Genomic DNA, 12121 nt, shown 5'->3' on the forward strand with positions numbered 1-12121 from the left:
AAATTGTTTTGAATTTATGATTACTTGATTGATTTAGATTTACTTCCAGAGTTGAAGTACTAAAATTACCAAAACTAAAATAAAAAAGTAAAGCTAAATAGAAATTACAGAAAAGACAAAAGCACAAAGTTACTAAAACTGGTATGCTAAAATTAGCTTAAAATAGCAACATTTTCCAAAACAAATCTACAAAAATTTAAAATAAATACATAAAATAAAAATTTGCTAAAGTAAACATTAAGTACTAAAATTACTAATTTAATATTATATTTAGACAAATCAGAAATATTGCTTAGGCAACTAACTGAAATAAAATCGAAGTACTGAAATTACTAAAACTAAAATATTATAAAAATTAAAGCAAAATAGAAATATATAAAAAAGACAAAAGCACAACAAAACAGCTAAAACAAATACTAAAATTCTTAAGACAGCTAAATTTTCTAAAAAAAAAAAAAAAATTAAAACTGAATACATGAAATAAAACAATTGAAATAAAGAGTCAAAGTACTAAAAATGCTAAAACTAAATAAAATTTTAGCTGAATAGAAACATTTTAAAAGACAAAAGCACAACAAAATTACTAAACTTAAATACTAAAATTAGCTTAAAACTGCCACATTTTCCCAAAGAAAATATATTTTTTTAAATGAATACATAAAATAATATTGAACTCAAGTAAAGGGTTCAAGTACTAAAATTACTAAAACTAAAATATTATAAATATTAAAGCAAAATAGAAATATAAAAAAGCACAACAAAATTACTAAAAATTAAATACTAAAATTAGTTTAAAACCGCTAAAAAAAAAAAAAAAATTAAAACTGAATACATAAAAATAAAAGTTAATTCAAAATAATATACACTGACTGTAGCATTTAACTGTATATAAATATTAGTAAAAAACATTGCACCATAAGAGGTACAAGGTACAAAAAGAGCTCAAATTTTAAAAAGCACCTTCCCACTTAAATGTTAAAAAAAAAAAAAAAAAAAAAAAAAAATAAAGATGTTTTGCTGCTGTTAGTCTTAAAATATCAACTTTAAAGAAATCAATTTGCTTGCATAATCCAACTGCTGACAAAGACAGACAACAGAATGTTGTATACCCATCAAATATAGTACAGTGTACTGTTACATACCTCTCTTCCTTTATGAGTGACCAATGCAGCCAAAGGCTTGGCGTAAAAGCGACTGAAGGAAAAGCCAAGGCATCCGTACATGCTGTTAGCTGTCAGCTTAAGGGCCTTCTGCCTGATATCATACTATGGGAGAAGATTCATCAAGGCTTGAATGCATACAGTTTTTACTTGAATGTTTTAAAACAATATGATATTGGCAGAGACAGAAAAAAAAAGCCAACAGACAGTGCTATCAAAAGGCATTGAAGTCTGGCCTGGGACTGTACTTACTTGCAAACAGAGGTCAGGGTTAAGGTCTGCTTGCTTCATCAGCTGCTTGACCTGTCGTCGGCGCTCCACCAGCTTTCGAATTTCTTTGGGAAGAATGCCCATCTCCAGACTCGGATCCGGCAGCTCTGGAATCTCATCGTCATCCTCCTGTAATTACAGAAGTAGTTTAGAGGACGCTTACAATACATAAACATACCCATGCAGGCAAAGCCAATCAATGCACCTCCGATTTTTTCTGTGCGTTGGTTCGCTCCTCTCTCAACGGTAGTAAAGCAGATGTTGAACTCTTGGATGATGGAGGGGTACAAACTGTTGAAGTCCAACAGGAGAATAAACTTATCATAGAAACCTGACGGAAGAAGATAAAATGGATGATTTGGGGGGTGCAAACAAAAGTATTGATATGCACAAAGACATTGTGACTTACCAACTTTGGGGTCCAGCACCAGACCTCCAGCATATGCTGCCTTCTTCCTTGTTTTGGTGGACTTGCCCTTCCCTGATTCAATATCCTCATCCTCACCCTGAATAAGAAAGAAAAGAAAAGATAAGAAAAGGTTTAGGAACAGTATTAACTCATGGTAAAAGATGTGATAGCTGCATTAATGGAGGGAGAATCCGATACCTGATCTTGCTGTGGCTTCTTGAAGAATTGTTTGTCTGGAACGATGAAGTTCTTCTCATGGAAAGCATGGAGCAGTAGGAATTCATTCCTTTCAGAGCGCCCTCCCATCAGAGTACGAGACTGTGACAGAACAAGCATTAAAAGAGAAATACAAAAATAGAAATATACACTGCCATAAATATATATTTATATTTATTTTATTTATTTATTTATAATAGAAATATTTTGTAATAATACAAACTACCATTTAAAAGTCTGTGGTCAGTAAATTTTTATTCCTTTTTTTTTTTTTAAGAAATTAATACTTTTATTCACCAAGGATGTTGATAAAAAGCATTAGCAAAGTCTTATATTGCTGGAAACTATTTCTATTTTTAATAAATGCTATTCTTTTTAACTTTTTATTCAAAGAATCCTACAAAAAAGCATCACATATTCCAAAAAATTATTAAGCAGCATTAATAATGATTTCTGAGGGATCATGTGATCATAAATTATATTTGAAAAAATATTAAAATAGAAAACCATTCATTTAAACATCAACTTCAACATTAAATATCAATAATATTTCACAATATTAGTTTTCTCTGTATTTTTGATCAAGTAAATGCAGCCTTGATGAGCATAAGAGAATTCTTAAAAAAAAAAAATAAATTCTTACTGATTCCAAACTTTTAAACGTCAGTGTATATATATAACATTTATTTATTTTATATTAACTGTAATGCAACAGCCAAGCTAGAATGTGGTTTGCATGAGAGTAGCTTGTCGAGGTATCTTACCATGACGTTACCGGCGATGTTAGTGATCTGCAATGCTAGCGGCAACACATTCAGCTCGCACATGATTTGCAGAATCAGCTTGGCATCCATCCAGGTGAGCTCCAAAAAGTAGAGTAAGTGAGGGGAATCACTATTGAAAAAGGACAAATTAAAACACTGTTACAAATATTCTGGTTGAGGATCTGAAACAAGGACTCAAGTGCGACCACATAGGTGACAGCTAACCCGTAGAAGTTCCTGATGTTCTCTGGTGGGACCACCACCCTTTCTGTCTTTAGGATCTGGGCAGCCAGCTCAGTCAGGTGATAACTCTTACAGCGGATCAGCTCTTTGGCAGAGATCTCAACATCACAAACCAGGCGTCCACAAGTGGCACTCTTCTCTGCAAAACCACTGCGACCCTGAAATACAAAAAAAGATGCACAAATAAATTAAAACATGATACAATTATAATCCTATATGACTTCCAGTCCTTATAGATGTTTTCGCACCCCTAGTTTGGGCATGTTTGCTCTTCTTAGACGGCCGATCTTTGACCAGTGAGGCACTTTGCACACATTGATTCTCTGCAGGAGCACTTCAAGGTCAAATCCAAAGATGTCATGGCCCTACAGCATCAAAAGGAAGATGTGGTCAAATTAGAAAATGAATTAATAAATAAAATGCAACACAGCAGGTGGAGCTCAGGTTAAATGCATGTATTTGAACTTACCACTAAGACATCTGGATCAATCTTGTGCATCTTGGCCAAGAAGAAGCCTAGAAGTGCACGCTCTGTACCAGCAATCTCCACTATACCGTTCTGAGTCAAATCAGGAGACAAAAACAGCAGGGGTTTATTAAATGCATTATTTCATTCATAATTCCAAAACAAAGCGAGATTCATCTATAAGATAAGAACAAAATACCTTTTTCCTAACCGCATCTTTAAAGTCATATGGAAAGATACAGTCGTTGGGCTTGCTCACCACTGCAAAAGAAAATAATTTGTTATTAATACAAGATAAAAACAAGCCATGATATGAATAAAATGACTATCAAAAATATCTTAATTTGTGTTAAGATGAATGAAAGTCTTACAAGTTTGGAACAACATGAGGGTAATTAATGACAGAATTTGATTAAGTTTATTTTTCATGTACAGTTGAGGTAAAAAGTTTACATGCACCTTGCAGAATATGCGAAATATTAATGATTTTACCAAAATAAGAGGCATCATACAAAAATGCATGTTATCTTTCATTTAGAACTGACCTGAATAAGATATTTCACACAAGAGGTTTACATACAGTCCACAAGAGAAAAGAATGGTTGAATTTACAAAAATTACAGAAAAAGTTTACATACGTGTGATTCTTAACACCGTCTTGTTACCTGAAACCCACAGGTGTGGGGTTTTTTGTGATAATTGTTCATGAGTCCCTTGTTTTTTCTTGAACAGTTAAACTGCCCGTTGTTCTTTGTAAAATCCTTCAGGTCCAACCAATTCTTTGGTTTTTCAGCATTTTTGTGGATTTGAACCCCTTCTAACAATGACTGTATGATTTTGAGATCCATCTTTTCACACTGAGGACAACTGAGGGACTCATATGCAACTATTACAGAAGATTCAAACGCTCAATGGATTAAGAGCTGAAATACCATATTTTTTCATTTAGTACAGCCCTTCAGAAGCTACTAAAGATACTTACATGTTTCTCAGAAGACAAAATAAGCTCAATTTACCCTGATCTTCAAATTCAAAAAGTCCCCCCCCCCAGCTCTTAATGCATCATGTTTCCTTCTGGAGCATCAGTGAGCATTTGAACCTTCTGTAATAGTTGCATATGAGTCCCTCAGTTGTCCTCAGTATGAAAAGATGGATCTCAAAATTATACAGTCATTGTTGGAAAGGGTTAAAATACACACAAATGCTAAAAAAAAAAACAACCTGAAGGATTTTTTTCAGAAGAACAGTGGGCAGTTTAATCTATTCTGACTCAAAAGTGACTTTAATGTGTCATACGGGTTTAAAAAATAACAGTTTCGGACTTCACGTTCAGGGTATCACTCTCACATGTATATTAAAATGCAGAGTGATGGAACTCACCACAGAAATGGGTCTGGAAAGGAGGCCGTGGTGGAGCTTTGTCCAGATGAAATTTATGATGAATGAGGGCAGCGAGGGAAACTATCTGCTCAAGGCAAGACACAAGCAAAGGAAGTGATAAACTCCCTTAAAGCAAAACTGCAGCAGAGCGACAACTTAATAGGTAATGATTTAAAAGTCAGTCAGAGACCTGCAGAAAGGCCAGAGGAATCAGACCCAGATTTTACCTCATTCTGGTGGGTCTTTGGGTTTTGCACAGTCTTGAGACTTATGGACATGACGACCAGGGGAGGAGGTGGCAGGTCTTTAACTACTGAAATAAAGTCAGTCTTCTGTGCAACAGCCTCCACCTTAGACCAGCTAATAGGCTGATTGCTCAACTCTATAAAGGACACAGTGAGACTAGTTAAAGTATCTAGGACAATTATCAAGTTTTAACTAACACGCAGTTATTGCAATGGTATGTTTGTATATTTTGAAAGACTCACGAGGGGTCTTCACATCAAGCCAGCAAGGCCCTCGGATCTTCCTGTTAAGAAGGAAGTGCTCCAAACTGGAGGTGTTGGTTCCAAACACATGGGAAAATGTAGAGCCCTTCAGCTCAGATGGCAAAGAAGGAAGTTCAGCCTGCAGAAACAACACACACCTCAGAAAGAAATGCCTCAGACTCCAAAATTCCAGGAAGTTTTTATAAAACAGACTGATTTGAGTGTATAAGTGAGAAACGTCTACTCACAGAGTACTTGACTTCAAGGTACTCGCACTGTGAGGGGATATCTGGGATTTCAAAAGCGTAGTTCTTTGTCACTGGCTGTTGGAACAGGAGAACATTTTATTTTACATTTTAACTTATATTTGCAGCATCAAAGGCACAGAAAGCAGAAATGTGAGGAGTAGCAGTTACCTTTGACTTGAACTTCATGATTTTGAACTTCTCAGACAGACTGTTGAACTCCTGATACACATCCATCATTCCTACTGGACTGTCTGTCTGCTCGCCAGTTGCCAGATTCACTTTCTAAAAATCACAACAACACAATTAAACAACAAAAAAAATTAAAGATGCATGTTTTTATATATGCACGTCAACTAAAAGGTGGTCTTACATGTTCCCTAGGAAGGAGATACATTGTCCTCTCAATGTTTTTTACAGCAACACAACAGCTGACATGTGCTTCAGCAGACTCAATCCAGACTTTTCCAAACAGGTACACCACACCTGCAGATGAAAACATAAATAAACTGTCCAACACCCCTTTTATGTTTAACAAATCATTGCAGTTATGCTTGAATAAGAAAAAAATGAAATTTGGGCATTTGAAGTTCAAGCATTTGATTATACAACCATGAATTACAGGTCACAGAACAGAGCTGAAACCATTAGGATTAAGGATTTGTATGCACATGTATTATGCATAATCATGTAGTAGGAGATGCTCACCAGGTTGGTTGTACTGGTCTTCAAAAGCATCCAACCAGTAGAAACGGAAAACCATATCTCCGTCAGGTCCCTCCACCAGCGGGAGTTGGCTGGAGTCCACCTGCACTTCCACAGGAGTCTCGATGGGTCCCCCTTCCTCAATCTTCTCCCAGCCCATGCCACCACCCAGTCCGGATCTGAGGAGAGCAAACTAGCTGGTTATGGCATAAAACAGTTTTCTATGCAGAAGGATCATCACACTGGTGCAAACATAGACTATTATGAATTCAAAGGCTGTGTTGCAGACATACATTAACATCTCATCCTTTGGCTCTGTCTTGGGCTCCACTTTAACAGTGGATGCGGTCTCAACCTCGGCCTTCACTTTTACTGGTTCCTCCTCAATGGTCTCTGCCTCCATGGGCTCATCAAAGTCCATCTCATCAAACTCAATTGCCTCTTCTAAATACGAATTTAAATTACAATTAAAAGCAATACATTTTCAAAGAAATTGTAACCTAAGTCTGCATTAAGGAAAGGTGGAGGGCAACTATACCTTCAGGCTCCTCTATCTTGGGCTTCTTTATCTGTGTGGGAGCTGGTTTACTAGGTTGAACATGAGCAGAAGACCTGGGTGAAGGCTCAGCTGGAGGAACCCGCGTCACCACAGGTCTAGGCTTTGACATTTGGACTTCAGGTGACTCCTGAGAGATGGATAAATGGTTTTAATAGTGATATTTTTTATAAATACTAATCTAACACTAATCTAATCTTTAATCTAGAAATTTTGTCACTTTAATCATTTTAATGCATCCTTATTGAATAAAAACATTTATTTCTACTTAAAAAATGTGTGTATTTTACCAGACAAATCAATGTTTAACGATTTTGAATATGGATTAAATACCTTTGGCACCTGTGGTTTGACTGAAAATGGATTCATAGGGGATCCCAGTGTTTTCTTCTTCTTCAAAGTAATGATTGGTGGTGGAGTGAGCAAAACTGGTTTCTGTGAAACATTCAAATGATCATGAGGTTATATACCTGCAATGACTGACATACTGTAGTACAATCACTGTAGATAGAAAGCACCTACAGGATACCTGTGTTAAAAATAGACAACTGTTGATTTGATACAAAAGGTCACAAACATTCACCTCAGAGTGCAGGTCTTGCAGAATATCACCCAGCAGATCATCTTGAGACAAATCCACATGTTTCTATAAGGCAAACATGTATAAAGACAATTATGGTATACCTCTCTTAGATATTTAAATGCAAGTTTATTCAATTAATCTTTGAATTAAACATTTACATAAAGGCCAAGTCACTCTTACCTCAGCAGGTTTCTTCACATTGCTATTCATGAACATGCTTTTAATGCTGTTGGGTTTGCTGACAGACACTTTTTTTACATTCTTTTTCGAATCCCCTCCCTTTCCACCTTGTTTACCTGTTTACAGTCAAAGAGTGAGTGTAAAATGACTGTTAAAGACAATTCAGGGAATAATGCTTAATATTGCAAAGAGACAAAACAAAAATAACCTACTTTTAGGGTTCTTCTCCAATGCGTCATCATCCAAATCTTCATCAAAGATTTCTCTGCCATCCTCCACATACCCTGTCCCATCTGACAAAGACAACAGACGTTCAACTGCTGCCCATTTAAGCACTGAGATGAGCAGAAGTATGAAAGCTTGACTGACCGTCATCAATGATCCAATCATCATCCTGTCTCTCCCGCACCATTTTCGAGTACTGCTCTTCATCCACCTCCTCATAGACACTGGTGAACTCCTCCACCTGATCACAATATAATGTAAAAACACTGGAAGAGCACGAAAGACATTCACATTCAAAAAAAAAAAAAGCTGGCATGCACCTCACCTCATATTTAACCTTCTCTCCCTTCTTGGCTCGTTTAAGTTGCTCTAAAGCTGACTTGCGCCCCACTTTCTCTTTTTCTCCCGCCTGGAACGTGAAGTGGCAATGCCACATGCGTCGGACGTGTCTATGGGACAAAAAAATGTAGTTCAGTAAAATCAAAATGCAACAAGATTAAACATACTACAGAGAAAACTTTGAAGTGACACATGAATAAAATAGATGGAAGATTATAAACAAATCCAAAAAACATCAAAAGCTCTCATGGAATTTTCAGTTATTATTGAAAATAAAAATAAATAATAACATATTATTATAAACTTGAATTATTGTTTTGATTTCTCTAAGAAATGCAATTTAAAATAATAATATAACTACAATTAAAATAATAATAAAAATGCTATTACTGGCATATACATATAAATATATAAATTAAAACAAAAAATATTTGTACAGATTTTAAATATGAAACTAAACCATCATGAAACTAAATCATTGATTCTATTGTTGTTATTATTATTATTATTATTATAATAATAACAACGACTTAGAAGGCCCAAAGTACACATTTTTATTAAACATTTATTAGAAATACGTGTAAATGTAAAAAGATTCTCTAGGTCATAGTCTTATTACAAACCGGAAGTACTTAGAAATCGATCATTTAAATGGGTATTTATGTGTCAGATAGCAAAGAGTAACGTTTATAAAGCGAAACATTCTGTCAGTGTCATTGCATCCACAACATGTTCAATTTACATTAAAAGACTGAAGCATCAAAATTACTCGACGAAAACATATTACACATTCACGTATTTGCATAAACGCATATTTTAGCGACTGGTGCTGGTATATCAGTTAAAACATAATATTATATTAGCGCTGTCAGTACATCAATAAGCTGCCTGTCTGAATGAAATGTATTAATATTTCGTAAGCCAATACACACTGAGGACTCTAAACACGCTCACCACAATCTCCGCCGTCCATGTCTTTATCAGAATTCGAAACAGGAGCCATTAATATAAATTAATGCCAGATATGAGGTAAAATTTCAGCCTTCTTCAGAAGCGCCGAGCCAAAACAACAGAATCCGCGCCAAAGTGTCTTCCCGGGGAAACTCGAGCGGCGGATATGACGACATCAGCAGCCGTCCAATCTGAACAAGTTCAATGATCCGAAATGTTTAGACAAACCTGATTCAGTTTTTTACACCACATTTTATTTTTAAGAAGGTTTGAGACTTTGTTTTTTAGTTTTTAGAGTTAATCACTTCATTTGTATAAACAGAAAAATAATTCTACATTTCTAATAGAATTCGTTAATTACCAAGATTTATATTTTGCACGCAGTGGCCAGAAACAATAAAATATTTTTGTTTTATTACTTTTTTCCAACACAAAGTGCCTCTAAAGCACCCAACTAACATAACCAATATAACACACAAATACAAAATAAACTCACGACTATAAAACAATGCTAAATAACATGAAATAATCATATAATTACACTAAATAGCATGAAACTATTTTACATCCGTCTTCATTTAAAAATAACATTTGTACAATATAAATATCTATTGTTCATCTGTACAAATGTAACCATATTTGTCGATTTACTACCTCTGTGTGTGTTATTGTTCGTTAAAAACGTTAAATAAACCTCTCATGTTCACACAGAAGTAATACATATTAATATAAATATTATATTTATATTACATATTATTTATAGTATTAAAAAATGTTGAAATTAACGCTCCATAGCTTTAAAACAAATGTGTTCAGTTCGTCTATAAGATATACGATTCACACAATCTCGGAGTCAATCACTGAACCGTGTTTGGTTGAATCGTATCTCCGAACAATCTAGGTAATTTTTGGCATATAGCCATTTTTATCGATACTTAAAACAAAAGCTCGACTCTGGTGGGACTCGAACCCACAACCTTTGAATGACCTCAATCATCAATCTAGAAGTCCAATGCGCTATCCATTGCGCCACAGAGCCGATGGGACGTCCCGCGACTGTGTCGCTACTCCTTCCTACCTCCGAAGTTTTAGTAGCCTACTTTATTTAGTTATAATAATACATAGACACTATTATATGAGGTCTTATTGTTTTTCTAAAACTGTATGTTTAAAAACCTTTCGTTTTAATTTGTTTAAATATTTTCGTCTAGTTTGAGTAAGTTCCACGACTTTTATTTTGGAATAAACCACTTCCGCTTACAGCAGCACAGCACATGTGGGAAAAACCACGTTGTGTTTTTAGAACCAAAATGGCTTCGTGCAGTATAGAAGACGTGCTCGCTAAAGCCGAAAGAGACGAGGCTGAAAAGTTAAAAGGAATTACAGTAAACAAAGATTTAGACCTTGAATTTGACCCGGGTAATTTGCTTGCGTTTGACAAGAACCGGATAGATTCTCGGGACCTTAAAGACATCAAACGGGAAGACTTTCTACGCTCTCTAGCGAGAGACAACACACAACTCCTCATCAACGAGATATGGAAACTTCCAACAGAAAGAGTTGACCAAGTCATCGTCGCCAAGCTACCAGATCCAACCACTCTGTTACCCAGGCAAAAGCCTGCACCAAAACCAAAGCCTCCTACAAAATGGGAACAGTTTGCCAAACTGAAAGGCATTCAGAAGAAAAAGAAGACCAACTTGGTCTGGGATGAAGTTCATAAGGAATGGAAGAGGCGATGGGGATACAAACGCGCCAAAGATGACACCAAGGAATGGTTGATTGAGGTCCCAGAGAGTGCAGATCCCAATGAGGACCAGTTTGCCAAAAAGAATAAAGCCAAAAAAGAGCGAGTGGCCAGGAATGAGTACAACAGACTCAAGAACATCGCCAGAGCTCAGAAGATCAAGGTGCCGGGCATGGGACTCGCACCCACCCCTCAGCAGTCCAAAGCAGAGCTGGCACAAGCTGTCAACATCGCCAAGATATCCACAGCTTCTGTTGGTAAATTCCAGGACAACCTTCCCAAGGAGAAAACGCCTAAAAACACCGGGAAAAAGAGAAAGTTCCAGCCTCTCATTGGTGACTTTAGTAGTGAAAAGCAAAAACAGCTGGATTTACTAAAAGTGATGGACAGTAAGAGACCACGTCTTGACATGACCAAAGCTGTGAATAAGCAAATGAGGGAAGAGGATATGGAATCAAGGCAAAAGAACAAGAAAGCCTTTGGAAAGAAGGGACGGAGGGGAAACATGTCTGGTAAAGGTAAAGGAAAAGGAAAGGCTGGTGGAAAGGGAAAGGGTCCCCAAGGGAAAGGACGGAAACCTCAAATGAAGCAAGGAAAGCGCTAAAATCTGCAGCAGCGTGGACTTCTTATATATGTTGTAAAATCCTATATATATTGTGTACATGTGTCGCCTGCCATGTTTCATCTACAGCCACAACTTGAGTTTGACTCTATACAACATGTGGTTGTGTTTTGGTGTTAAGAATTAAAATGTTTATTGGTTGCAGTGCTGGAATGAAAATGACTGGACTCTGTTTACAATATGAATGTTTGATTAATATTGACACTTGTTATTCATATTAGTGATTTCACAATAAATTAAAATCTTCTTTATGTAATCTGTTCTTGGTTGAATTTTGTGTTGAATGTAGGTTATAGGTCATATTTTACCCAAAAAGAAAACCAAAAAATAATATATGAGCTATAATACAATAATAAAAATCATTCTGGTTAAAAAATTGAAAGTTATCTTAAATTGCATGCTATATTACCATATAACATTAACTACCTTTATGTATAAATAATTAGCTTTTTTAATTGTGTTATTTTAATATACGTACACTACCAGTCAAAAGTTTTTGAACAGTAAGATTTTAAATGTTTTTAAAGAAGTTTCTTCTCACCAAACCTGCATTTTTTTTATGTAAAGTACAG

General features: G+C 35.7%; 2 protein-coding genes and 1 non-coding gene across 3 annotated transcripts in view; 1 reads left to right on the forward strand and 2 right to left on the reverse strand.

Annotated features, from left to right (window-relative positions):
- pola1 (polymerase (DNA directed), alpha 1) overlaps positions 1-9353 on the reverse strand; it is a 58714-nt gene extending 49361 nt beyond the window's left edge. Inside the window, 28 exon segments of the mRNA XM_051098744.1 lie at positions 1143-1265; positions 1413-1559; positions 1636-1659; positions 1661-1761; positions 1840-1936; positions 2038-2157; positions 2820-2949; positions 3045-3220; positions 3311-3427; positions 3532-3621; positions 3728-3789; positions 4909-4993; positions 5136-5290; positions 5397-5535; positions 5645-5719; positions 5813-5926; positions 6015-6127; positions 6350-6525; positions 6640-6790; positions 6885-7032; positions 7236-7337; positions 7486-7548; positions 7666-7781; positions 7878-7958; positions 8035-8131; positions 8216-8292; positions 8295-8339; positions 9184-9353. Of these exon segments, the coding sequence (XP_050954701.1) occupies positions 1143-1265; positions 1413-1559; positions 1636-1659; positions 1661-1761; positions 1840-1936; positions 2038-2157; positions 2820-2949; positions 3045-3220; positions 3311-3427; positions 3532-3621; positions 3728-3789; positions 4909-4993; positions 5136-5290; positions 5397-5535; positions 5645-5719; positions 5813-5926; positions 6015-6127; positions 6350-6525; positions 6640-6790; positions 6885-7032; positions 7236-7337; positions 7486-7548; positions 7666-7781; positions 7878-7958; positions 8035-8131; positions 8216-8292; positions 8295-8339; positions 9184-9232 (2973 nt within the window). The 5' untranslated portion in view covers positions 9233-9353.
- Positions 9354-10129: 776 nt separating this feature from the next.
- On the reverse strand, positions 10130-10219 carry trnar-ucu (transfer RNA arginine (anticodon UCU)). The gene is given in 2 exon segments: positions 10130-10165; positions 10183-10219. It is a non-coding gene; the product is annotated as a tRNA-Arg (tRNA).
- Positions 10220-10429: 210 nt separating this feature from the next.
- Positions 10430-11894, forward strand: rrs1 (ribosome biogenesis regulator 1 homolog). Its single transcript, XM_051097541.1, has one exon. The coding sequence runs from the start codon at positions 10455-10457 to the stop codon at positions 11529-11531; it is 1077 nt and encodes a 358-aa protein (XP_050953498.1). The 5' UTR covers positions 10430-10454; the 3' UTR covers positions 11532-11894.
- Positions 11895-12121: the final 227 nt, after the last annotated feature.

Source organism: Labeo rohita, chromosome 24, assembly GCF_022985175.1.
Source record: "Labeo rohita strain BAU-BD-2019 chromosome 24, IGBB_LRoh.1.0, whole genome shotgun sequence".
NCBI classification, from domain to species: domain Eukaryota; kingdom Metazoa; phylum Chordata; class Actinopteri; order Cypriniformes; family Cyprinidae; genus Labeo; species Labeo rohita.